Source organism: Pinus tabuliformis, chromosome 4_1, assembly GCF_031772625.1.
Source record: "Pinus tabuliformis cultivar Carrire ecotype Pingquan chromosome 4_1, CPIR1, whole genome shotgun sequence".
NCBI classification, from domain to species: domain Eukaryota; kingdom Viridiplantae; phylum Streptophyta; class Pinopsida; order Pinales; family Pinaceae; genus Pinus; species Pinus tabuliformis.
In genome coordinates this window covers 220,605,505-220,632,295 of record NC_142303.1, presented here as the reverse complement: position 1 = coordinate 220,632,295, position 26,791 = coordinate 220,605,505, and the positions used below count along the sequence as shown (strand labels likewise).

Below are 26,791 nucleotides of genomic sequence, written 5' to 3'. Positions count from 1 at the left end.
TGTCTCTCAAGGAGGATTTGGAGGCGAGGCCCATGCATTAGAGGGTGTGGTGATACGACAGTGGAGGTGATACTGGTAGGGTGTGGGTTGACGCATACTATCTCAATTTTAGATTCTAGCATTTAGTGGCATGTAGGAGCATTTAGCGTTGAGGAGTGGTTGGTAGGCGAGCACGTAGATGCATGGCGGTGTGTTGTGGTGCGTGGGTTTACACCATGGAGTGAGAGGAGGCGCACCATTGGATGCAACTCACCCCGTATGGATGGAGGTGTTGTTGAGCATCTAGGGACATCCTACTCAACAGAGTTCGATCTTCGATGGAGTTATCAGCAGGACCAGGACAGACAGAGGGGCATCCATGGAATTACCTTTTGGTGTCCATGCGAACTCTTGGTCATACCTGTGGGGACTTACATACCTATCACTCTCCCACATGGCTTACAGTTGTTGAAGGTCGGGTTGTTGTTCCATGATACCCTCAGTACAAGTAGCAAGACATGGGAGGTTCACCCTAGACATCTGGACGGTACGCGAGTTGGCAGCCATTGGCTAGGAGATGAGATGATCTTCTGTAGGGGTGGTATACCCCTCATCTCTAGGTCCACACTTCAGGAGTTGATTATGGGGAAGACATGTGCCTCTACTTCAACAGGGCTTGTTGGGATCATGCATGAGCAAGGGATACTGTGTATAGATGAGGCAGCTTTCCAGTGGGTATCCAGGCTTCAGACATTGTATTGACACTTTACAGACGGTGCGGATGGCATACTTGGTGGTGATGATTGGATGGAGCAAGACAGGTCTGCATACATGGAGACATCGCGCGCATCAGACATCTATCTATTGGCTGCATTCAGGGTGTAGTTATTTGGTACATGTGGTTTCTAGTGGTCATCAGTGCTACGCAGTGGCAGGCACAAGGCCGTTTAGTATGCATCAGATTAGTTCATGATATATGGAGCCTATATATTGATTGCATGTCGAAACTAGAGACAAGGCATAGATGGGTTCCAGCAGTTGTCAAAGCAATGCTACACCATGGCTGGCTATGGAATCCAAGGGTTCAGTTGGTTGATAGATCACTCTGTCTCATGATGAGCGGATTCCGGGCAGAGAGTGATCTAGTTCACTCTTGGACCAACACATAGGGGTTCGAGGAAGCCTTCATCGTATGGCAAGGCAAGCTTTCCTTGTTGTCGCATAGGTTCAGGGTTAGCTTTAGATAGGTAGGCTTTGGCATCATTGAGATACCTGGGCAAGATGTTTTTGGCCTTTATCCGTATTTCACCATCGGGTTCCAAGAGAGGAGGATACGACAAGGGCACGATGGGCAGTCAACTGTAATCAGAGTAGCACAGCGTCAACATGGCGGCACCCTTTTGAAATTAGCATGGGACCCTGGTATCGAGGGATTCATGTATGACAGGATGGTGCACGGATTCAAGGTGACCCGGTGGTACATTTGGTACCCCGGTATTGTGTGCAGTGACTGTTTGGGTCAGCTGATCGAGAGGGTGCTTGTTCAGGCATTGCTTGAGGACAAGCAATATTTGGTGGGGAGGACTGTATTGTCCCAATTAAATTAATTTTTCTAAGATGAATTTCTATTTTTTGTTATTGGGTGTTTGGAAATATTTTGGCATGTAAACTTAGATAAAGTGGATAGAGGGAGTCCTGTGAAAATTCTATCACTACAGCAACTGATTTACTTTTCCTACTTATTTCATCATAAGTTATTCATGAAATTACTTCAACAAACATTAAAATAAATATTATTGCAAATATCACACTGTAATATAGAAACAAACATATGCACACATTAACACAGTTATTTTGGACTAATGTCCCCAGAAAAACCCAATGTGGGAAAATCGGTGCAGCAAGGGAGGATTTTATTATTCAGCAATTTTCTTGTACAACAAGGTGCCAAACTGGCTTACCCACAGATAGACAAACTTCCAACAGTTTTCTAAACCCAGCGTAGGCCCTTTTGACTTCTGCTACAGCTTGTAACCCTCTGCGTCAGCCTGAAACCCTCTGCGTCAGCCTACTGAAGCTCTGCGCAGCGTCTCTGGGCTTTTGTGTCACTCCTGCAGCCTCTGCGTGGATGACGCAGGCCCTTCTGGCTCTGTGCGGTCTCTGCTGCCTCTGCGTGGTAGCCTCTAGCTCTGCGTCTACCTCTTCTGTGCTAATCTCCCGTCTCTCTGTTTCGTACTCGCTGCCTCCTAACTGCTCTCCAGACCACTGGTTCAATTTCTCAGCAAACCCCGCTCTAGAAATTGAACTAACTGGTCTCCCTCAATGTGTTCTTCAAGTGCCCCTTAAGCATTCTCTTATACTTTTTATGTTGACATCTCAACGGCCGAGATTAAGTCCCTAATCAACAGCTAAGATTAGATCTGGCTTGATCCATGTCTTTTGGACCATTCTAACACAAATTCATATTAATACACATTAATATTTTATTTTAATATCCCCTGATCTGTTTAGAATCTGCCCAAACCCTTTCTGGGTATTGGAGATCTTATGTGCCCCAATCTCTCCACCAAATTTCGTGGCTAGAGCACATACGATGCTACCCGAAATCAACAAGTCCCCACTTAATTTTTGGAGAAATGGAGGCCACCAACATTAGAGAAAAGGAATATTAAATTGGTAGTGGAATATGGGGCCCACATGAAGTACGCACTTGGGGAAGAAGGAATTTGAATTCCTTGAGGCAATTCGACTTGGTGGAGGGACCCACAAGGAATGCATGGCCAACAATTATAAAAGGAAGGAATGAGGGAGCAATAGGGGTCTTTTGCCTATTTGAAAATCGAATTTGCCTTAGCTGTTCAACTGAGCCAATATTTTGTTGTTTAGCACACGAGTGTCTCCGAGATCTCAACCCTTGCTTCAATGGACTTCAAGTGCCGGGCCTAGGAGAGAGTTCTACTTCATTCCAAGTCGTACCAACAGAAATGAGTCGAGTTACAACAACAGTAAGTCGAGTTATAGCAGTCGGGGGAAGTAACAACAAGGATGTCGAGTTATAGTCGCAGGGAAGGGAGCAGCAGGAGGGCCGAGTTACAGCGGCAAGAAAGTAGCAGCAGGAGGGCCAAGTTGCTGTAGCAGGAAAATAGCAGCAAGGAGACTGAGTTATGGCAGCAGGGAGAGTGGCAACAGCACAGAGCAAGGAGCATAACAACAACGCAGAGCAAGGAGAGTAACAGCAGTGCAAGGACTACGCAGTCATTGGAGTGAGATTTGTTAGGGCAACATTACCCCGGGGATTTTGGAGCTGGGGAGCTGGGAGATCATTTAGAGGGCCATTTGAGAAGGATTGTTGGAATTGGGAGTGCAGAGATTGACAGGATCAGTCACAGCAACATAATTCGTATTTGGAGGAGGGCCAAGCTGTGAAGGGTCAATTTTTTAAGGTTGGAACCAAGGGAAACCCTTTCTGGGTTTTTCTAGGTTTTGGGCAAGGATCACAATCCCAAATTCCTAGAATTTTCTGGGCACTCTAGAGTGGGCAAATCAGGGGGCAAAGTCAGGCAACAATGTAGTTTTGGAGCAGCAGCGCAGTTTTCTGGAGGAGTTGGTTATTGCAGCCGTTGGGCTTTCTTGTACTCATCACCTAGTGCTTGTAGCTTGCCTTGTGCAAGCCCAGGTGCACTTTCTCCAACTCCTTGTACCACAAGTTGATATTATTATAAAATATTGGCCAGTTGTAGGATTTGCAGTGTTTCTGAAAATTTCTATGTTATTTTATTTGCATGTTTTTGTTATCATTGTAAAATTTCCATTAGGAACATTACATTGCTAGAAACATAGATTTTTATTGTAGAGTTGAAACTTAAGAAGGTATATACTGATATATTTTTTCTTTCCTAGCTTACTCCGCCCATAGATCATTAATCTAGAGCATACACAGATTGTTGGGTGGCCCCCAAAGGGGATTTGTGTTGTTTCTGCATTTTTCAAAGATGTAACTATAGGACAACAAACATATTTACAGAGTACAACCCAATATGAAAGGTAAAACTCAAGACCATCTTCCATATTTGGTAAGAGTTTTCTTTTCCTACCATTTTAGTCTCAAAATAACTCAAATATTTTGAGTTGTGAAAACTTGCATGTTGCTGGTCTGCATTATTTTCTATGTAAATATCACTTTCACAATAGTATGAATTCAAAAAATTAACTCTCATCTTCATCATAGACTCCATTATTTGGCACTAGCCTACTAATATCTTGGGTGAAGCGTTGTGTAGGAAATCCTTCCATAGCCTTTTAGTGGGAGTGGGGCTTAAAGAGTGGGGATTTGTGCCAAGGTGATAGTGACAACTTGTGTCGTGTGTGCCATATTAGCATCTTGTGCAGGTCTTGACAATACTACTAGCTTAGATGGTAACACATACCAATGCAGCTACTTCAGCTATCTTTCATTTTCAAATGATTGTTGCATGCTTACTCCTTAAGTGCAAGTATAAGGAGCATTGTAACTAACGGTAATGCTTATGCCTACACCCTTCTCGAAGCTGGTGTGTTTAGGTGACCTATTTGAGACTCCTTAAGCTAAGCATAGCCTTTAGATTGACCTATAGGTCCTTTGACACCAAATCTTGAATTTACTCCATCCACCACAAACTCTAGTTTTTCATACCTTTCATTTGGTCGAGTTTTGATGTTTGAACATCGAGGGCACTTAGCTTAAGATCCTTGGGTTACTTGATCCCTAAGCCCTACCAAGGAAGCCTCCTTTGTGTTGGATTGTGTCCTTCACCAAAGAGGAGAGTAATTGTTGAGGTGGCAGTGGTAACACTCCCATGTGTTGCACATTGTCTAGATCACCTAATGAGACTTTGCACTAGATGCTAGATTTTATTGTAATAGGCACTAGTGCTTACACTTGAAATTTGAGTAAACCTACTAGGAGATAAGTCAAAATACAATTACAGAAAATAGTTTCTTTTTTTACCTTTGAAAATCCATCACTCTTATTTTAGTATTTTAAGTCTTATAACTATTTTCCTTAGGAGATTCGTTTCAGACCTTGAATTTTCCCTTATGCTTCCATGTAAGCAAACACTTCTCCAAATAAATAGCCACTACCTCTCAACATGTAGAGATCATCCAAACATGAATAACAATGGATCTCAACCACGCTATCACAACCTATAAATGATGTTGATTCTTCAATAATACATATCTCCTGGCACAGCACTATTGAGAAGATAATGCCATTGAAAACACAAAATGAACCATACATTTTCAGGCAGTAACAAGCCTTCATTAATTATAACCATATTGTGCCTGATAGTTCTTTAAAAACTGCAAATTGCATTAATCAAAAAGTCTTTCTTGTTGAAATATTGATTAAACACATTGGTAACAATGTCTATTACAAAATAAAAATAAGTAATAACTACTCACACATAAGATATTTTATGCTTTACTAATGTTTCCTGCCTGCAACTAGTTTACACACCTTGCATAATTATCAACCAATGAAGATGGTACATTTACGTCACATTTTGCAACAACCCATATAAGCGAAAACTAAATGCAAAAGCTGTCCAATTAAATGTTTTCTGATGATTCTTAGTTTAATATATTTGAATGTTATATAAACATCTTTACAAGTATAAATGTTGACATACCTATGCATGTGGCGTATGGAGCTATTTTTTCATGGAACACTGGGTAATAAAGTTCTGGGTGTGCGTAATAATCATCCTGCACATTTGGAAATAAATACAACGTGTCTGTCTTGATGTTACATCATGTATAATGCACATCAAATTGTATTTAACTTGCTAAGATTTTAATTTAATTGATCATAAAATAATTTAACAATAGACAAGAAGAATTAAAAACTTATCCATTATATAATCATCTATAATAAAACCATAAAACATTTATAAGAAAAAAATAACATCAATAGACTTCCACAGATGTAATGTAATAACTGTACCATAAAATGGGACAAAATTAGAGCATCATGAACAAATTCACATTTTATTTACAAAACAAAAAAAAAATCAAACGTGATTCCTTAAAATAAAGAGCTACTACATTCATTTGACAAAAAATCCTCACTGGAAATTAAAATGGTTAAAGCCAAGATTGCAATAACCCTATGATAAACAATAACAAAACGCTTTGTAATATTAGTATTACAACTATCCGATGAAGTTATTCGATAAAAATAAGGTAGTGATCCTAAAAATGTTTACTGGTTCAAAATCTCATACAGCAATGCCATGAATGGTTAAATTCAAGTAATTAGTAACTCTATTGATTTCAAGAAACTATGTAATTCAAAATTATATATATATATATATATATATATATATATTCAACCCTAATTGAACTTCAACTCAAACATAAGGCTGGTCATTTTGAATTTATTGAACTCTTTTTTTTTAAAGGAAAAAAAAATAACAAAAACACTAATTTGTTATCTACTTATATAGTTACATCCTTACATCCAAAGAAAACAATCTTATAATGGTTGATCCTACAATGACCTTATCTAGTTATTTAGTTACATCCTTAAATCTTTAACGTTTTTTAGTTGATCCAAAGATGGCCTCTACAAAACTTCAAATGCACAATAGCTCATATCAATTAAATCAATAAACAATGACAAAAGAACTCTAGAATTTGTATGAAAATAGATAGAGTTATCTAGTCTAGAGCATATCAAATAACCAATTGCAAATATAATATAACTATCCATTCACAACTCTATAAAAGCATATGAGACAATGAAATCAAATTAAACACAAATAGAAAATTATATCATCTTTGAGCCAAGCACAAATTCCAAGAGAGAAACACCTATGAATGAAGCACAAGAGTACATAGAAGCAGAGCTTCCCCAAGCACAATAGCTTGTTGCAAAAGATACAATATGAAAGCCCAAGACTCAATTATATAGGAGAATGGGTGGACATCCCAATGAAGAACCAAATGCCAAGTGTGATGATAACAATCCCTGTGAAAATTCCTAAACCGGAAGCCCTACTGCAACAACTGATGATATTTCTCCTCCTTGTTAGATTTACATGAACAAGTTATTTGCAGTTTCCTACGGAAAATATTGAAATACATACACTGCAGCCTTCACTTAATTAATTTATATGCAGAAACAAGAGACTAAATAAGAAAGAAAATACAACACAATAACACCGTTATTTTTGGACAAATGTCCCCGGAAAAACCCAATGTTGGAAAATTGGTGCAGCAAATCTGAGGGTTTTATTAGTATGTAGTAGTAAAATATGAATACATCTCTAGAAGCCTTCCCAGCGTTCCAATTACAGAAGATAAACCTGACATTTGTGAGATTACCTCACACTATCACTAGAAATCCTGGCTGATCCAACCCCAGAAAGATTGCCACCAGCTTTTATGGTTGCCTCTGTGCAGTGTCTGCGTTAGCCTCTTGGAATTTCTAAGTCTAACCGTTAGAAATTTTTTTGTAATCTCTGGTTTATTTCGCCTACTAGTTTCAATTACTAACAAATTATTTAACCACATAAATACTGAAATAAACATAATACAGTGTCAACCATCTACAGATCAACAGTTGAAAGAAATAGACAAACACACAAGGGACACTGTTATTTTTGGACAATCGTCCCCGGAAAAACCCAACTTGGGAAAACCAGTGCAGCAATTCTGAGGGTTTTATTATTAAGCAGCTTTTCTTGAATACACTGGGTGCCAAACTAGCTCACCCAATAGAGAAAATAATCTGGCAGTAATACCTCTCTTCAGAAGTAGATATTCTTAAAGTCTGCTCCACGAAAACCTCTCCAGCACCCCTCTAAGGCACTGTGTCAACCCTCTTGGCCTCAACGTCAGCCTGAAACCCTCTGCGTCAGCCCTCTGAGACTCTGCACAGCCTCTCTAGCCCTCTACATCACTTCTGCAGCCTCTGTGTCAATCACGCAGGCCCTCTGGGCCTCTGCGCAGTCACTGTTGGCCTCTGTGTCTGCCTCTCTACCTCTGCACTGGTCTTCCAGCACTATCTCTGCCTCTCTGCCTTGCACTCACTTCCCCTCGCTGCAACTTTGATCACTGGTTCGATTTCTCTTAGCAAACCCTGCTCTAGAAAATCGAACCAACTGATCACTCTAGTGTATCTCCAACTGACCCTCAAGCCTCCTCTTATACTTTTTCCATTGAGTCTTCAACGGCCGAGATTACATCTCTAACCAACGACTAAGATTAAATTTGGCTTGATCCATGTCATTTACAACCTTCTAACCCAGTTTTATATTAATACCCATTAATGTTTTTATTTTCCCAAGTTTAGACTTAGGAATCCATTAAAAATATTAATTATTTTAATATCTCCTTCACCGGCCAGAATTTCCCCAAAACCATTTTTGAGTCTTGGAGATCTCATGTGCTTAGCCTCTCCGCCAATTTTCATGGCTAGAGCATGTTGACTACTACGTGTCAACGACCCATAGCAGTACACCCCCTTTTTTCACAAAAGGGAGAGCATTTGATCGATGTGTCTGTGATGTTCAGCTATCATCATCAACCTGATTATTCTGTTACAATGTAAACTCATTCTACATGTATATGATATAAATAATCTCAGCAGATCTGTGTCATGTATGTAATTGCCTAGGTAAACCTACTTTTATGGTGACAATCTACATCCTAGGAGGTTGTTTGTCTCACCAGTCCATTCTCGAATGGTCGGCATGTTGGAATTTATAAGTCTGACACATTAGAAACCCTTCATGCACTTTACTGATTTATTCCTACCTACTTGTTTTGTTAATTAACAAGTTATTTACCATGTAAATACTGGAAATAAACACAAGTACATGCTCAACACATTACAAATCATCAACTGAAGGAAACAGAAACAACCACACAAATGACACCGTTATTTTTGGACTAATGTCCCCGAAAAAACCCAATGCGGGAAAACCGGTGCAGCGATCTGAGGGTTTGATTTAATAAGCAGTTTCAGAATACAATTTGGGTGCCAAATCTGGCTCACCCAACAGAGAAAAATCTCAGCTGTAGTACCTCTCGTTCGGAGACAGATGCTCTGGCTGAAACCTCGCATACACACTCTGGCAGCTCCTCAGCTCCAATCTGCCCCACGAAAAACCCCAGCATCAACCTTTAGGGACTGCATCAGCCTCTTCTGCCCTCTGCGTCAGCTTTCCCAGCAGTTCCAGCTTCTGCCCTCTGCGTCAACTTTCCCGGCAGTTCCGACTTCTGCCCTCTACGTCAGCTTTCCCAACAGTTCTGGCTTCTGCCCTCTGCGTCAACTTTCCCAGCAATTCCAGCAGTTACGGCTTCTGCCCTCTACGTCAGCTTTCCTGGCTATTCCGGTTGTTCCCGACAATTCCAGCTTTTGCCCTCTGCGTCAGCTTTCCCGGCTACTACGCTGATCCTACCAGCACTATCTCTGCTTCTTTGCTTCTGTATTCACTACCCCTTAGCTGCAACTCCAGATCACTCTCAACTTTCTCTGTAAACCCAGCCCCAGAAAGTCGAAATCTTGATCTCTTGGTGTGTTCTCCAAGTGACCCTCAAGCCTCCTCTTATACTTTTCTCGTTGACAATTCAACGGCCGAGATTAAGTCCCTAATCAACGGCTAAGATTAGATCTGGCTTGATCCACGACTTTTGGACCATTCTAACACAATTTTATATTAATTCACATTAATATTTTATTTTCCCTAAGTTTAGACTTAAAGACTCCATTAAAAGTATTAATTATTTTAGTATCTCCCAAACTATTTAGAATCTGCCCAAACCCTTTCTAAGTATTGGAGATCTCCTGTGCCTTAGCCATTTCACCAATTACACATCCAATGCTACCCCAAATCAACACTTCCTCTTAGCGAGGACTATGTTCTGACAATACTCCTCACTGAGTATCACTCTGATCATCCGGCATCAGTCCCTGTGTTGATGCTAGGCCTGCTGCCCAACATCCTCTACACTGATGCATCCTGTATTGCTACCCATGGCCCTACCACTGCCACTGTTGCATCTGTACTGCAACTCCCTCTGCATCTGTGTTGCTGCCCATGGCCCTACCACTGCCATTGTTGCATCTGCACTGCAAGCCCTCTCATCACGCTGCATCGTGCTACCCATAGCGCTACCACTGTTAACTATTGCACTGCAACTCAGCTACCTGAGAAGTAAATAACTGATCCCCCAACTCTGACATCTCCGTCAGGCTAGAAACACTCCTGATGTTGAATCTCCCTCTGTCACTTACAAGTGCTCCCTCTCTAACCTCTGCGCTGCTGCAACAACTCCATGCATCTCGCACTGTTGCACACCTCTCTGTTCCATTCTGCACTAGTGCAACGCTCCCGTGTCTCTCGCACTGTTGCAGCCTGCTAGCCTCGCGTTGTCTTGGGAATCCTGCACTGTAGCTCCCTCTATCGCTCCATCCACATCCATCTCTACTAACATCGCTAGTACTGCTACTCTTCGAGGCTCCCGTAGCAAGGTCTAATCCAAGAGCCTAGGTACCTTGAGGATCCTGCCCCTCATTGCAGAGGGTCAAGAGACTGACGCAGAGGGCCAAGAGGTTGCGTAGAGGCTAGCAGAGCTAATGTTGGGCCGAAGAGGCAATGTTGAGGAACTTTCGTGGGGCACACTGGGGGCTGAGAGGCAAACGCAAAGCAGAAGAGGGTGACATAGTCCCTGGAGGGTGACGCAGTTCTAGAGAGAAGCTTGGAGCAACTTTCATTGTACAGCTAAGTAACTGTCGAAGTTGCTATGGGATCAATCATTCGGTTGTTGATCAGCGGGAATATCTATCTCCGAGGAGAGGTACTTCTGCCAAGGAAATTCTCTGAAGGGTGAGCCATTTCTGGCACCCTAGTTGTATTCAGAAAATTGCATAATAATAAAACCATCATATCTGCTGCACCAGTTTTCCCGCATTGGGTTTTTCCAGGGTGATTGTCCAAAAAAATAATGGTGTCCCTTGTGTGCTTGTCTCAGTTATTTCAGTGGTTGATCTATATAAGTGTTAAGCCTGCATTTGTATTTATTTTGATATTTATATTTATAAATAATTTGTTAATGAAAGGAACAAGTAGGAGAAATAAACCAGATAATGCAGTAGGGATTTCTGATGTGTCAAACTTAGAAATTTCAACATGGTATCAGAGAATTGCAAATCGCAGGAGCACTGAAGGCACCAGCAGAAATCTGAAATTTGCAGCAATAGCAGTTGTCCCGAGAGATAGCATTGTACCAAAGCAGAAGCAGCTAGAGAAGAAGTGACGCAGAGCCTGCGTCAGCATTTCGAGCTAGGAGGAGGGTCAGCGCAGAGGCAAAAAGGGACAGATCAAACCTACGCAATGCCTGGTCATCTTTCTCAGCTAGGAAGGATGAATGTTGTGGCTAGGAGGAGCAAATTCAGCCTTTGTCAGGATTGCGCAGAGCCTAAAGGGCTAAGTTTCTTCAGTGTCGGAGCTTGGGGAGTTGTGGGCAGATTGTGATTTGAGGAGCTGGTGGGACGTTGTTTCTGTCGACGCAGAACAGTGTCTAAGGAAACAGAGCCAAGGTAGAGGGAATCACTAGCCAAAGAATCCAAATCCGTGTTGCAACAGCAAAAGAGGATTAGAGAGGAGTAGTTCAACAGTTGGCTGGAGAATTTCCAAGAGGGAAATCAAGACTCAGAGGGAGTCCAGAAGAGGCGCTGAAATGGCAATGAACGGATTAAGGGGTCAGGACAGGTTGGACGGGGTTTCCAACTTTTTCATCTGGAAGGCCAGGATCCTAGCAATCCTGGACAGACATCGCATCAAGGACTTCGCCTTGAAAACCGTAGTTGTCCCAGTTGATCTGAATGCTAATGAAAAGTATGAGGAGGCCGAGGCAAAATGCTTGATCCTAGATGGGGTCAAAGATCATGTCATACCACATATCGCTGAGGAGGAACACAGCAAGAGAAATGTGGGAGGCATTGAGCACCTTATATCAAGGCTCTTCCGTGCAGAGGAAGATGCTATTAGAGAATTAGTTGCAGTCATATCAGATGCAGAAGGGAGAGTAGATATATCAATTCCTTCTCAGGTCGCAGGAGATTGGCAACCAGCTTATTTCCATGGGGTCTATACCGGATCCAGAGTTTATGGTCAGGATTGTCCTGAATGCAGTCTCTAAGGAGTGGGAGACATTTGCCCAAAGTATTTTGGGCAGGGCTACTCTTCCCAGTTGGGAAGGAAATGTGGGCAGCTCTTCGCCAGGAAGAGATCAGGAGGATGACCAAGGCAGGGAGTAGTGGCAAGGGAGGTCGAACCAAGAAAGAGGAGGAGGAGGATGACCAAGGCAGGGAGTAGTGGCAAGGGAGGTCGAATCAAAAAAGAGGAGGAGAAGGATGCGGCTCTAGCATCTGCAGGACAGCAAGGGAAGAGGAATAAGAAGGACATCTCCACGGTTAAGTGCTTCCATTGTGGGGAGCTGGGACATTATGCATCCCGGTGTCCCAGGAAGAAAAACAAGGGAGAGGCTTCTAATTCAAAGGCAACTCCAGCTAAGGCAGAGAAAGAGGTCGAGATTGATGATGATTGTTCCATGAGTGCTCATGCACCTCTAGAGAAGAGGTGGGGAGACATCGAGTTGTAATCAGGAGGACTACACACTAGGGGCAGGATCCTTGAGGTGCCTAAACTCTTGGATCACATCCGGCTACGAGAGCCCTTAACGATAGTAACATGATGACAGGTGTCAGGTGGAGCAAAGTGTAGTGGAGCAGCAAGGCAGTGCTTGAGTGGAGAATTCTGAGGCAGCGCAGTGGAGGTTGCAGCAAAGCGAGAGGCACAGAGGTGTATACAGCAACGCAGTGGCAGTTGAGGGAGCACGGGATAGCAACAAAGGCAGCTTCAGCATCACGAGGCTTCCAAACTGACTAGGATGTCAGTATTTGGGAGAAGTCAGTTACCTACTTCTCAGTAAGTGAGTTGCAGTGCAACAGTTAGTAGTGGCAATGTTAGGGGCAGCATGGATAGCATGTTGAGAAGGAGTTGCAGTACAGATGTAGCAGTGGCAGTGGCAGTGTCATGGGCAGCAGTACAGGGAGTAGCAGTTGAGAGGATGCGAGGCAGCAGGCCAAGCATCATCACATGTACTGTTGTGAAGGATCAGTGTGATGTTTCAGTGATGGAGCATTACTAGAGCACATTCCTCGCTAAGAGGGAGTGTTGATTTGTGGTAGCACCGCATGTGCTCTAGCCATGAAAATTGGTGGAGAGGCTAAGGCACATGAGATCTCCAAAACCCAGAAATCGTTTGGGGAAATTCCACCCGGATGGAGAGATATTAAAATAATTAAAATTTTTAATGGGGTTCCTAAGTATAAACTTTTTTTATTTATGTTGCGCGCGCGTTCTGCAGCTGAACCCTGAGGCCCGCACGCAGCGCGTCCTGCAAGCTGCGATCTTGCCCGCTCTCGACCTTTCTGAACCCTGTGGTCTTCTGCATGCAGTGGTTGGGCCGCTTCATGGTCCGATCTGCCGGATCTTGACCCTGGGGATTGAATCTATGAAGAGGTTGGGCTCTCCTCAGGCGATTCCCCTGCCGAGATCGCCTGCTGAGGCCTTCTCCCAGCTCTTGGCTGGTCTCCCAAAGAAGAAAACAGCAGAAGCAGCGAAGTTTGTTAAAAAACTAGATGATATTCCGGTGATCTCTCTTCCTCCAAAAACCCCGATCCAAGTTGCTCTGTCGTTAGCTGAACGGGCTCTCATCGGCCAGTTCACAGGACTATGGCCGTCTCCAAAATCCACCGAGAGCTGGGTCAACAGAAACTGGGCGCCGCTAATCAAAGAAAATGTCACCTCATATTTTCTGGGGAGAGGATTCTTCCTCTTCGAATTCACATCAAAGGAAGACAAGGACCTGATCTTCCAAAACGGCCCCTACTTCATGGGCCCTCAGGGTTTGTATCTGAACAACTGGACCCCGGACTTTGATCCGACAGTTGATGTACCCAAAGCAGTCCCGGTATGGGTCAGACTTCCAAATCTTCCAGTGCACTGTTGGAATTGGGACTCACTGAGACATATTGGAAATGCCCTGGGGAAATTCATAGACCGAGCAAATAACAAAGATCAATATGACTGTGCCAGGATCTGCGTAGAGGTTGATCTGGAGGTGGGATTACCAGAGGCCATCACAATAAAGGTCGGAAGTTGGACGCATCTACAGAAACTGGATTATGAACAGCTGCCCTTCAAATGCCGGAAATGTCATGTTTATGGACATTTCGCCAGAGATTGCCCGACCAACAATGAGCCTACGCAAGGGAAGGAGGACGGATGGAACCAAGTCAAGAGATCCAAAGCTCACCCTAAGAATCAGAAACCGGGAGGCCCTACCGGCAAAGGGCCTCACCAGACTACTGCTCACCAGATCCCGACCAAGACTGCGCCAGAAAACAAGTTTGACCCTCTGAGCTCGCAAACAGAGGGCACCCAGGAGATCGAGCTACAAAAGGAGACAGAAATGACTCAGGAGACCGAGGTCCATAAAATAGCTCCTTCAGGAAAAGGTACCCCCTCAGCCTCCCCCAAAGGAGCCAACACTGAAGATCCCAAAGATAAGATTTTAGAAGAGGAGGAAGAAGAACAGGAATCTGAAGAATCAAAAGAGGAAGGGGAAATAGGAGAGTCCCAAACCTCAGTAAGAAGATCTACAAGAGGCCGGAAAATGGACAGAGAAAAAAGGGAGCAGGAGACCTACAAAGAAAAACTTCAGGGCAGCCAACCAACCTTGGAAAAACTGCTAGCTCCAAAGTCAAAGATGCTGAAAAGCTAGATCCAAGGCTCCAAGGGAGCCCACCAGAAACACAAATAATGAAGATCATCTCCTGGAACTGTAGAGGTATGGGGAGTAAAGCTAAGGAAGAAGCTATCAGAAACTTAATCAGAACAGAGACCCCAGACATACTTCTCGTCCAGGAGACAAAGCTGGAAGACATAGTCTTCCTCCAAACAAGCAAGAAACTCTGGTACAAAAGTGAAGCAAGAGCAATCTCTGCCCGGGGAGCCTCGGGAGGAATCGGCACTTTATGGAACATGAGCAAATTTGCAGTCCTATTTGAGGCTAGAAATACCCACTGGTTGCTGCTGAAAATGCAGAACCTAGACACCAAGGAAATTTTTTGTCTTTTTAATGTTTACTCTCCAGTCAATGTTGGGGAAAAAAAGAACTGTTGGGACTCCATAAGACAACAAGCAGATTTGACAAACATGGAGAATATTATTATAGCCGGGGACCTCAATCTCATTCTCCATTCATCCGAAAAAAGGGGAGGCAGCATAGTACGTGATCCAGCAAGGGAATGGGTGGAGGACATTTTGCAGGACTGGGACATGCTGGATATCAAATCCTCTTCCGGTAAGTACTCTTGGTCTAATAAAAGATTAGGCCCTGGCCATATTGCTGCCAGGCTAGATAGATTCTTTATTCAAAGCTCCTTCTTGCTGCTAGGCCTAGAACCAAGAATGCATATTCTTCCTAATAGCATTTCGGACCATAAGCCCATTAAACTAGAGCTTCTAGCTCATCTTGATTTGGGCCCTATCCCATTTCGTTTTAGCCCGCTCTGGATTAAGGAGCCAGACTTCATGCAAATTGTCAAGGATTGCTGGAATCAGTCGGTCAAAGGCTCGCCTTTCTATATATGGGAAGAAAAGCTCAGAAGGGTAAAAGGAGCTCTCAAAAGATGGGCTAAAACTCTGTCTAATCCGGCTACAGACAGAAAATCCTTGAAAGCCTCGCTTGACTCCCACCAAAAGAGCATGGAGAAGGACACAATTACTAAGGAGGTGCTAGATCAGGAATCTCATCTGCAGCAGTGCTACCACAAGGCTTGCTTAGCTGAAGAAGAATATTGGAGATTAAAATCCCGCAATCTCTGGCTCAAAGCAGGGGATAGGAACACTGCCTACTTTCACAAACAAGCCCAGGCAAGGAAATGTTTTAACACTATCTCGGAGATCAAAGAGGATAATGACATTCATAAGGATTTTGAGTATATAAAGAAAGCAGCCTTTTTACACTTTCAAAGCTTGTATAGTGAGGACAAGGATCCGAATCAATATTCAGATCTGCTAGATGTTATACCCTCTGTAATATCTCAGCGAACAAAGGAAACTCTTGAGGCCAAAATCACTAAAGAGGAAGTGGAAAAAGCCCTCTTTGATATGGACCCGGATAAGGCCCCTGGGCCGGATGGCTTCTCGGCCAGATTTCTCCAAGCTTGCTGGCCGATTATAGAAAAGGATCTGCTCAAAATGGTGCAAAAATCTCAGAATACTCAGAAAATAGGAGGCAGCACAAACTCTGCCTTCTTAGCCCTTATCCCCAAGGAGAAAGGCGCCAACATCTTCAGCAGATTTCGTCCGATCTCCCTATGTAACACTGGATACAAATTAATCACCAAAATAATCGCAAACAGATTGAAGCCCATCCTTCCCAAAATAATCCCTGAGAACCAAGGAGGCTTCATCCAAGGAAGGCAGATCGTGGACAACTTCATTCTCGTCCAAGAGGCAATTCACTCAAGTCTTCTCCGAAAAGAGCAAGGTATGGCAATTAAACTTGATTTAGCCAATGCATTTGATCGAGTAAATCATAGTTTTCTTTTAAATGTTATGAGCAAATTTGGGTTTGGAGAAAATTTCATTAAATGGATCCGGGCATGCATCTCGGAGCCATGGATCGCCCCTCTAGTGAATGGAAGAGCCACTGACTTTTTCAAAGCTTCGAGAGGACTTAGACAGGGGTGTCCTCTATCCCCTCTGCTATTTGTCATCCAAGCTTCTGTCCTCAGCTTCCTGTTAAACAAAAAGTTGCAAGATCAAGACATCAATGGATTGTGCATTGCAAGAGGGGTAAAAAACATAAATCATGCCTTGTTTGCGGACGACACACTGTTACTGGGACCTGCCACACTCTCCTCTGCATCAAAATTCAAAGTGGTTTTGGATGACTTCAGTAAGGCCACAGGCAGTGCTGTAAATAAGAGCAAATGCCACATATACAGCTGGAACATTACCCCAAGGGTGTTATCTGATATTTCTAGATGCTTGGGCTTCGCAGCCTCTTCCTCCTGATCTTCTTTTAAATACTTGGGATTACCTGTACACCATAAGAAACCTACAAGCAAAGACTGGCTCCCACAGTTGGAAAAATTCAAGTCAAAAATTCAAGCCTGGGGCTACTCTTGGCTAAATACTGCTGGAAAATCAGTTTTAATTAAATCAGTGCTTCTCAGTCTCCCTTTATTCCAATTCACTGGACTCCTTGCTCCGGCAAACATCATCAAAAAAATGGAAGAATATATTCGGAGGTTCTTCTGGAAGGGAGGAAAACAAAACAAAAAAAAATTCCTCTTATCAGCTGGGAAATCATTACCAAGCCTTTGTGGGAGGGTGGCTTAAAGTTCAAAAATCTCTGCCAGCAGAATGTGGCAATGGCAGCAAAGATCATATGGAAAATCATTGCACCCAATCCGGGCTGGGCTCAAGTCGCTCTCTGGAAAAAATATTTCAGGGGATCCCGCACCAGATGTTTGGATAATGTCATTCAAAGGCCTAACTCGGCATTCCTGAAGCTGCATGCTAAAGCTGCCCCTTTAATAACAGCGCACTCCTACTGGATTCCAGGTAATGGTAAAAAGGTCAGCATTTGGATTGATAGAATCATGAATAAAGATCTGGTTGAAAGCAGAGCCTCCATCAACACGTTGCGTAGCTGGATGGACAGAGAGGGTCTGCGCACGTTGTGGGATATCTCACTGTGGAACAACGATACCTGGGCAGGTTGGAAACGTATCGATGTGCCGGAGCAACTGTCAAATGAATGGGCCACGTTACTGGATTGTCTGCACGGAATGGCGCCCACACATAGGAGGAAAAGAGACCAGAAAGGATGGGGAACGAGCGTCAAAGGCTACACAGTCTCCCTGGGGTATAACAAACTGAATGAGCGACCATATGTTCCCCCCAATCCAGCTCCATGGCGAGGTGTATGGCGCACTCCTTCACTGCCCAAAATCGATTTCTTTGCCTGGCAGCTCTGTCACACCAAAATATTAACCTATGACATTCTACAGAAGAAAGGTTTCTACGGTCCCTCCATCTGCTCATTGTGCAGTGAGAACGCAAAGTCAGCAGTTCCTTGAGTGTAACTTCTCCAAGCAGGTATGGACTTCACTTATTCAAAATCCGGATCCAACTTTAAAGCTCCCTGGCACCATGGCAGATCTCTTTTCAAACTGGGCAACCAGTTACCCTGGCCCAGCTCCTAAAAATCAGACTATCAAAACAGCGTGGGCAGTCCTCCGAAAGATCATAAGCTGGCCGATATGGCTTGAACGCAACAGAAGAGTCTTCAGGAATAAAAAGCAGAACCACAAGATTTTAGAAAACAAAATCAAATGTCAAATCAAGGAGTGCTTGGCTGATATAAAAGATGACTCCAACCTTAGTCAACAGGACATCATTTGGGGATCGATTCTAGGCCTTCAATTCCAACCAGCAGTCAGAAACACCCCTATCATCAAAGATTGGCAGATAAGGAAGTCTGAAAGTGTGTAGAAATTTCTGTTTTCCCACCCCGGTTTTCAGTTTCACCTTATTTCTCCCATATAGTTAAATGCCCATTCCCATATCCATACATTTAACACTGAAAAAATAAATTTTTGCTGAAAACACAAATTCTAGAAATTTTACAGAATGCTGGAAAATACAGAAATAAAATTCAGCAGTTACAAACAGCCATTAAAACACATTTAAACACAGAGATTTTTGGTCAAAGTGACCCTGGAAAAACCCCCTACAACTCTTGGGGAAAACCAGTTCGAGAGCTCTTTTTTATTTCTGAAAATTGCCTTCTTACAGTGAGAAATATTCAGCAAAAAATCAGCAAGCAAATTTACAACTTATCTCTTTTCCCGTGCCTCACAGAAATCTGGAAATTACAGCAAACAGGACAGCAAAAAATGTTGTACGGCCTCCTCGACTTTCGTGCCCACTTTCAGCATTAAATGTTGCTGTATGGCCAACATTAAATGCGCTGTACGGACTGCAATAAATGCGTTGTACTGCCTACAATAAATGCATTGTACGGCCCTCGTTTTGCGTGCAGAAAAACCAGCAAACTGCTCCTCGATTTTTGTGCAAACCACTCCTCGAAAATCGTGCCAAAATCTGCCTTTCACTGTGTGTTGAATCAGCTGTACAAATCTGCTCAACTGCTGCCTTGGAATGTGTGCCAAGCTGCTGTCTCCTTCTCCTCTCTGCTCAGAAATCTCTCTTGCTCTCTTGCTCTCCTTCTCCCAATCTGCTCATGAAAGAATGAATGATATTTTCTTCATTTTCCTCCTTTAATCTAACCCTAAGTGACTTTTGGGTGATCCCTAAATCCAATGGCTGAAATAGATTGAGATCTATGGCTGAGATTAAATGCTCATTTAAATCTCACTTTCTATTTTTTAATTCACCCCACTTTAATAAAGACCCACTTAGTCATTTATTTCCAAAGTCACTTTTCCTTTCTAATTTTTCATTGACTTTATAAAAGTCACTTTAAAATTAGACTTTAGTAACTTTATCACTTAAAGTCACTTTTAAATTAGATTTAACTTTATAAAAATTATAAAGTCACTTTAGGAGAAAAATTAAATTCTTTTGGACACTTTTCCCTAGGCCAAAGATCAAAGCCTTATGGAACCACCTGTCCTCTGGTACCAAATTTCAACACTCCCTCTTACCCAGGAAGGTGTTCCTCACCACACCCATCTTGTTCCTGAAGTAGTCATGCTTGCCCCGTGGTAAGGCTTTGGTAAGAATATATGCAACCTGCTCATCAGTGGGAATCTACTCAAGCTTCACAGTGCCCTTCTGAACACAGTCTCTGATGAAATGATATTTGATCCCGATATGCTTTGACCTGTCATGAAATACTGGATTCTCCGTGAGTTTAATGCAACTCTGATTATCACAGTAAATCACTGAAGGTCTCAACGGCTGACCAAATAAGCCAAACAACATCTTGTGAAGCCAGATGGCCTCACAACTAGCTAGACTGGCTGCCATATACTCTGCTTCCGCTGAACTCAATGCTACTGACTGCTGCTTCCGGCTGAACCATGACACTACTGCCGAACCCAACCCAAAACAGCACCCTGAAGTGCTCTTCCTATCAGAAGCACAACCTGCCCATTCAAAATCAATGGAACCTGCCAATCTCACTCCATCCCCCTGCCTGTAGTCCAGACCATAATCCACTGTTCCCTGCAAGTACCGCAAAATGTGTTTTGCAGCCACCCAGTGAACCTTCCTAGGCTCACACATAAACTGACTCATCGTGTTGACTGCAAAACAAATATCTGGTCTAGTGTTGACCAAATACATCAAGGAACCAAACAGCTGCCTGTACAATGTGGGATCCACCAACTCAGAATCCGAAGCATGAAGCTTCTTCCAGTTGGTGATCATCAGTGTCGACATGGGTCTAAAATCCTCCATGTGGAATCTGCCAAGGATGTCCACAATATACTTCCCCTGCCCCAGGAAGAAATGCCCCTCCTCCGGCCACACCTCCAAACCCAAAAAGTAATGCATCAAGCCGATGTCCTTCATCTCAAACTCCGCCGCAAGATCTCTCTTGCAATGCTCTATGAGTCTCTCCGCACCTGTGATGACCAAGTCATCCACATACAGCGCCAGAATGAGAGGCTCCTCACCTATCACAATAAAGTAAAGGTTCGGATCTGCCTCACTCTTTGTGAAACCCAACCCCTGCAAGTATGTATCTATCCTGGAGTACCAAGCTTTGGGAGCTTGCTTCAGGCCATAAAGGGCCTTCTTCAGTCTGCACACATGGGACTCCTTCCCATGCACCTCAAAGCCCTGTGGTTGCTCAATGTACACCTCCTTCTGTATGAAGCCATTGAGAAATGCAGTCTTCACATCCATCTGGTGGATATTCCAACCCATCTCTGCTGCTATCGATATAATGGAGTGGATTGAAGTATATCGAGCCACGAGAGCGAAGGTCTCCTCATAATCAACTCCCTCTACCTGGGAGAACCCTCTAGCCACAAACCTCGCTTTGAATTTCTCAATGCTGCCATCTGCAGCATGCTTTACCTTGTAAAGCCATCTGGAAGTAACCACGGATTTGCCCTCAGGCCTCAGCACCACCTCCCAAACATCATTCTTCATGATAGAAGAATACTCCTCCTGCATGGCCTCTCTCCAGACATGCTGGCTAGCTGCCTCCTCATAGCTAGAAGGCTCAGAGTCAAGGATGTTGGTAACCATTGCCATATAGCTACAAAACCTCTCAGGTGGTCTACTCTCTCTGACCGGCCTCTTTGGCTCAGCAATAGATGTGGCATCTCTCAAGGTGTCCTGAAGCCACTTGGGCTTCCTCTTCCCTGAGCGCACTTCTCCCACTGGAGAATGAAACTCCTCCTCATCATCATCATCAGGGGCCTGAACTCCTAACTGTCTGTCTGCTGTCCTCCTGCCTGCACCTGAACCTGTAGAAGCTGAGGTACCATGTGAACTGTCCATCAGTGGACTCCCTAGTGAACTGCTCTGCATGCTGCCCGGAGCACCACCCCTCTGGCTCAGTGAGCCACTGCTCACTGACGGACCTGACATCCTCATAGATGTACCTCCAGATCCTCCTGATCCCTGCCCACTGGATCCCTGCGACTGACTCAACTGCTGCTGAGGGTCTGGCTGATCCAGATACTCTAACTCCCGTGATCTCCTAAAGGCCCTGTCCTCCTCGAACTTCACATCCCGCCTAACAACAACTCTCCTCTGTGCAGGAATGTAAATCCGAAAGGCCTTTGAGGTCTCACTGTAGCCCACAAAGATACCCTTCTCTGCGGTGGGCTCTAGTTTGGTCCTCTTCTCCTTGGGTATGTAGGAGTATGTAATGCATCCAAAGATACGAAGATGACCAATATCAGGCTTCTTCCCAGAGAAAGCCTCCTCCGGAGTCATGTGCCCCAAGACACGATGCGGACTCCTGTTCTGCAAGTAAACCGCTGTGTTGCAGGCCTCTGCCCACAAGAACAATGGCAACCCCTGATCATGTAACATGGCTTTGGCAGCCCCTACGATGGATCTGTTCTTCCTCTCCGCAACCCCATTCTGCTGGGGGTTGTAAGGAACAGTGAACTCTCTCCTAATGCCTGCCTCCGCACAATAGTCAACAAACTCTCCAAGGGTTTACTTTTCCCCATTGTCCGACCTCAGGGACTTGATCTTCCGACCTGTCTGTGTCTCCACAAGAGCTCTAAACTCCTGAAACTGCTTGAAGACCTCGCTCTTGGTCTTCAATAAATAAATCCAGGTCCTCCTGGAGTGATCATCAATGAATAAAACATAGTACTCATATCCACTCAAGGAAACATGAGACATCCGACCACTCACATCATAATGAATCAAATCAAGTATCCCAGTCGCTCTGCTGTCTGGGAAAAGGGGATTTGGAAAACTTGCCCATCACACATCCTCTGCAAGTATCAAAGTGATCAGTATTGAAATCTGGCACACCTGTAGTGATCTCCCACAAGGTCCTGAAGGCTCCATGATACATATGTCCATCCTGCGGTGCCAAATCTCACACAGCGCAGAACTGCTAGCTCTGCTGTCGGTACTACTGCTCAATGCCACAAGGGACTGGAATGCAAACTTGTACACCTTTGCATGGCGTACACCTATCACTCTAGCTGATTCAGCTGGAGTGCCCCTGGGATACATCAACACCTGTCCTCCCCTGAACAGTACCTCATATCCTCTGTCCTCCAAACCTGAGACGGATATGAGGTTCTTCCTCATCCCTGGCACATAAAGAACATCTGGCACCTTCAAGGGAGGTTTGGACTCCCTCTGAAATGTCAGAGTCCCCACACCGACTGCTCTAACAACTCTATCATCACTGATTACTACCTCTATATCAGTACCACTCTCTGAAAGCTCTGAGAAGTACTCTCGGACAACTGTCATGTGACGTGAAGCCCCACTGTCCACATACCAGATACCTGAAGATGCTCCGCTAATCGAGGGAAAAGCATGCTCCCTCTGAACCTGTGTGGCAGGTGATCCTGCACTAGAGGACTCATACGCAGTGAACCCAAACTTCCGGTCAAAACGAACTGCAAAGTCCTCAACCTCTGCTGAAGCTGCCACGTTTTGGTTATTCCCCTTCTTCTTCTTCTTCTCTGGACACACAACTGCATAGTGTCCCATCTTTTGACAATTCCAACACTTCACCTTGGAATAGTCCTTCTGTGTGTCACCCTGTTTACCTTTGCCTTTGCCTTTGCCCCCACCATTGCTTGTGGAACCCTGCTTCTTCCCTTTGCCTTTCTTGCCTCCTGGCGACAGTGCTACATCCTCATCCTGCTCAACTAGCTTGGCTGCCCCAAGCTGACCTTTCCTGATCTCTGTTTGAATGCAATCATCCCAAAACCTCTCCCATGTGGGAAGGGTCTCACGTGCACAAACCCCATCAACAAAGTTCATCCATGAACGGGGAAGGCCATTCATTGCAATCCGCACTAACTCAGTGGGTTGAATGGCCTCTCCAATTGCTGCCAACTCATCTCTCACATTAGTAATATTTGTAAGATATCCAGCTGCACTATCATTACCCATCTTAATGTTCTTCAGCTTCTCCTTCAAGACCATTTTCTGGTTCTCATTGGTACTCTGGTAGAGATTAGACAATGCTGTCCACATCTCATGGGCATTTCTCTTTCCTCTCACATGAGGAATGCAATCGTCTTTGACTCCGTCTAGAATCAGCCTCTTACCCTTGTTGTTCTTTTTATTATACTCAGCCAACTGAGTAGCATCAGTAGGCACAACAGGGTTCTGTGTGGTATGCACCATGATATCCCAAACTTCTGCCTCCTCAAAGATACTCTGCATTCTTTCCTTCCAAACGCTGTAATTTGTATGCCCATCCAACTTATCCTCCACCCTCAATCCCAATGACATCCTACTGTCCTAAAACTGAAAAAATAGCACTGTTGTAGTAAAAATAAAACTGCTGTTTGTGAAAAATCAACTTGCTGGAATTTTCTGAGTGAAAAATCAGCAGCTGTAATTTTTCTCTTTGCTGTCCCAAACTGCACTTTAGCACTCAAGCTCTGATACCATGTAGAAATTTCTGTTTTCCCACCCCGGTTTTCAGTTTCACCTTATTTCTCCCATATAGTTAAATGCCCATTCCCATATCCATACATTTAACACTGAAAAAATAAATTTTTGCTGAAAACACAAATTCTGGAAATTTTACAGAATGCTGGAAAATGCAAAAATAAAATTCAGCAGTTATAAACAGCCATTAAAACACATTTAAACACAGAGATTTTTGATCAAGATAACCCTGGAAAAACCCCCTACAACTCTTGGGGAAAACCAGTTCGAGAGCTCTTCTTTATTTCTGAAAATTGCCTTTTTACAGTGAGAAATATTCAGCAAAAAATCAGCAAGCAAATTTACAACTTATCTCTTTTCCCGTGCCTCACAGCAATCTGGAAATTACAGCAAACAGGACAGCAATAAATGTTGTACGGCCTCCTCGACTTTCATGCCCACTTTCAGCATTAAATGTTGTTGTACGGCCAGCATTAAATGCGTTGTACGGACTGTAATAAATGCGTTGTACGGAATACAATAAATGCGTTGTACAGCCCTCGTTTTGCGTGCAAAAAAACCAGCAAACTGCTCCTCGATTTTTGTGCAAACCACTCCTCGAAAATCGTGCCAAAATCTGCCTTTCACTGTGTGCTGAATCAGCTGTACAATTCTGCTCAACTACTGCCTTGGAATGTGTGCCAAGCTGCTGTCTCCTTCTCCTCCCTGCTCAAAAATCTCTCTTGCTCTCTTGCTTTCCTTCTCCCAATCTGCTCATGAAAGAATGAATGACCTTTTCCTCCTTTTCCTCCTTTAATCTAACCCTAAGTGACTTTTGGGTGATTCCTAAATCCAATGGCTGAAATAGATTGAGATCTATGGCTGAGATTAAATGCTCATTTAAATCTCACTTTCTATTTTTTAATTCACCCCACTTTAATAAAGACCCACTTAGTCATTTATTTCCAAAATCACTTTTCCTTTCTAATTTTTCATTGACTTTATAAAAGTGACTTTAAAATTAGACTTTAGTAACTTTATCACTTAAAGTCACTTTTAAATTAGATTTAAATTTATAAAAATTATAAAGTCACTTTAAGAGAAAAATTAAATCCTTTTGGACACTTTTCCCTAGGCCAAAAATCAAAGTCTTAGGGAACCACCTGTCCTCTGGTACCAAATTTCAACAAAGTGATTTTCAAGACTGGATCAAAACGCAAGCAAGACACTCCCTCTTTTTTGACGGGGCAGCAAAGGGTAACCCGGGAAAAGCTGGAGCAGGACGTGTTGTTTTAAATCCAATAGGAGGAAAATTCCATTCCTATGCCTGGGTCTCGAATACTCTTCCAGCATTCAAGCGGAGGCCTTAGCCCTTCTTCAAGGTCTCAAGAGCCTCAAATAATTAAACATAAAAGAAGCCAACGTTATAGGAGATTCCCAAATTATCATAAACGCAATGGCTACCAAATCCCCAGCTCTGGATCTTAATCTAGCAAGACTGATAACCAAAATCAAAGGCTTGGAAAGCTACTTTCAGGATTTGAGATATTATCATATGCTGAGAACCCATAATAAAGAGGCGGACATAGAAGCCAACAAAGTTGTCCTCCTCTCTGCGGAACCAAGATGAAAGATGGAAAAGAAACATGGGAATCCATTCCATAATCTGATCGCTGCCATGTTCTACTGCTGGATACTAAATAAATTTCTCTGCACCTTCAAGTGGGGGAAAATCTCTGAAATAGATTCCATGGACTCTTTAGCAAGAAAGAATTCTGCAAGCTCCAGCTGCATACTTAGTCACTGCAGTGAGCGGAAACAGGGCAAAGAGATTTCCAATGTAATAAGATTTTCGGCATTCAGGCCAAGTTGAATACAAACAATCCATAACCATTTCTGTTAAAAAAAAAAAGTATAAACTTAGGAAAAATAAAATATTAATGTGTATTAATATAAAATGGGTAAGAAAGTTCTAAATGACGAGAATCAAGCCAAATCCAATCTTAGTCGTTGATTAGGGATTTAATCTCGATTATTGAATCGTCAATAGGAAAAGTATAAGAGGAGGCTTAAGGGTTAGTTATAGATACACCAAGTTGATCAAGAATTAGATTTTCTGGGGCAAGGTTTGCTGAGAAATCGAGTTAGTGATTTGTTGCAGCAAGGGTCAGTTCGGCAGAAGGTCGAGAATACATATCGGAGAGGCAGAGAAAGTGTCGGAGAGACAGTGCAAAGCCTTGGAAGGTTGGCGCAGAGGCTGAGGAGGCCAGCGTAGGTGACGCAGAGGGTCAAGAGAGTGACGCAGAGGGCCAAGAGGCTGACGCAGAAGCAGCAGAGGCTAGCAGAGTTGACGTTGCGCTGAAGAGGCAACGCTGAGGAACTTTCGTGGGGCAGACTAGGATCTAAGAGGCAGACGCAGAGTAGAAGAGGGTTACGCAGTTCCAGAGAGAAGCTTGGAGCAGCTTTCGCTATCCAGCTAAGGAACTGTCGAAGTTGTTATGGGATCAATCATCTAATTTCTGATCAACCGAAATATCTGTCTCCGAGGAGAGGTACTTCTGCTAAGGAAATCTCTGAAGGGTGAGCCATTTCTGGCACCCTAGTTGTATTCAAAA

General features: G+C 43.5%; 1 protein-coding gene across 1 annotated transcript in view; it reads right to left on the bottom strand.

Annotated features, from left to right (window-relative positions):
* LOC149175031 (lysine-ketoglutarate reductase/saccharopine dehydrogenase bifunctional enzyme) overlaps nucleotides 1-26,791 on the bottom strand; it is a 573,325-nt gene that overhangs the window by 481,277 nt on the left and 65,257 nt on the right. The window contains exon 8 of the mRNA XM_089419501.1: nucleotides 5,649-5,724. Coding sequence (XP_089275627.1) covers nucleotides 5,649-5,724 — 76 coding nt within the window. The remainder of the gene's footprint in view (nucleotides 1-5,648; nucleotides 5,725-26,791) is intronic.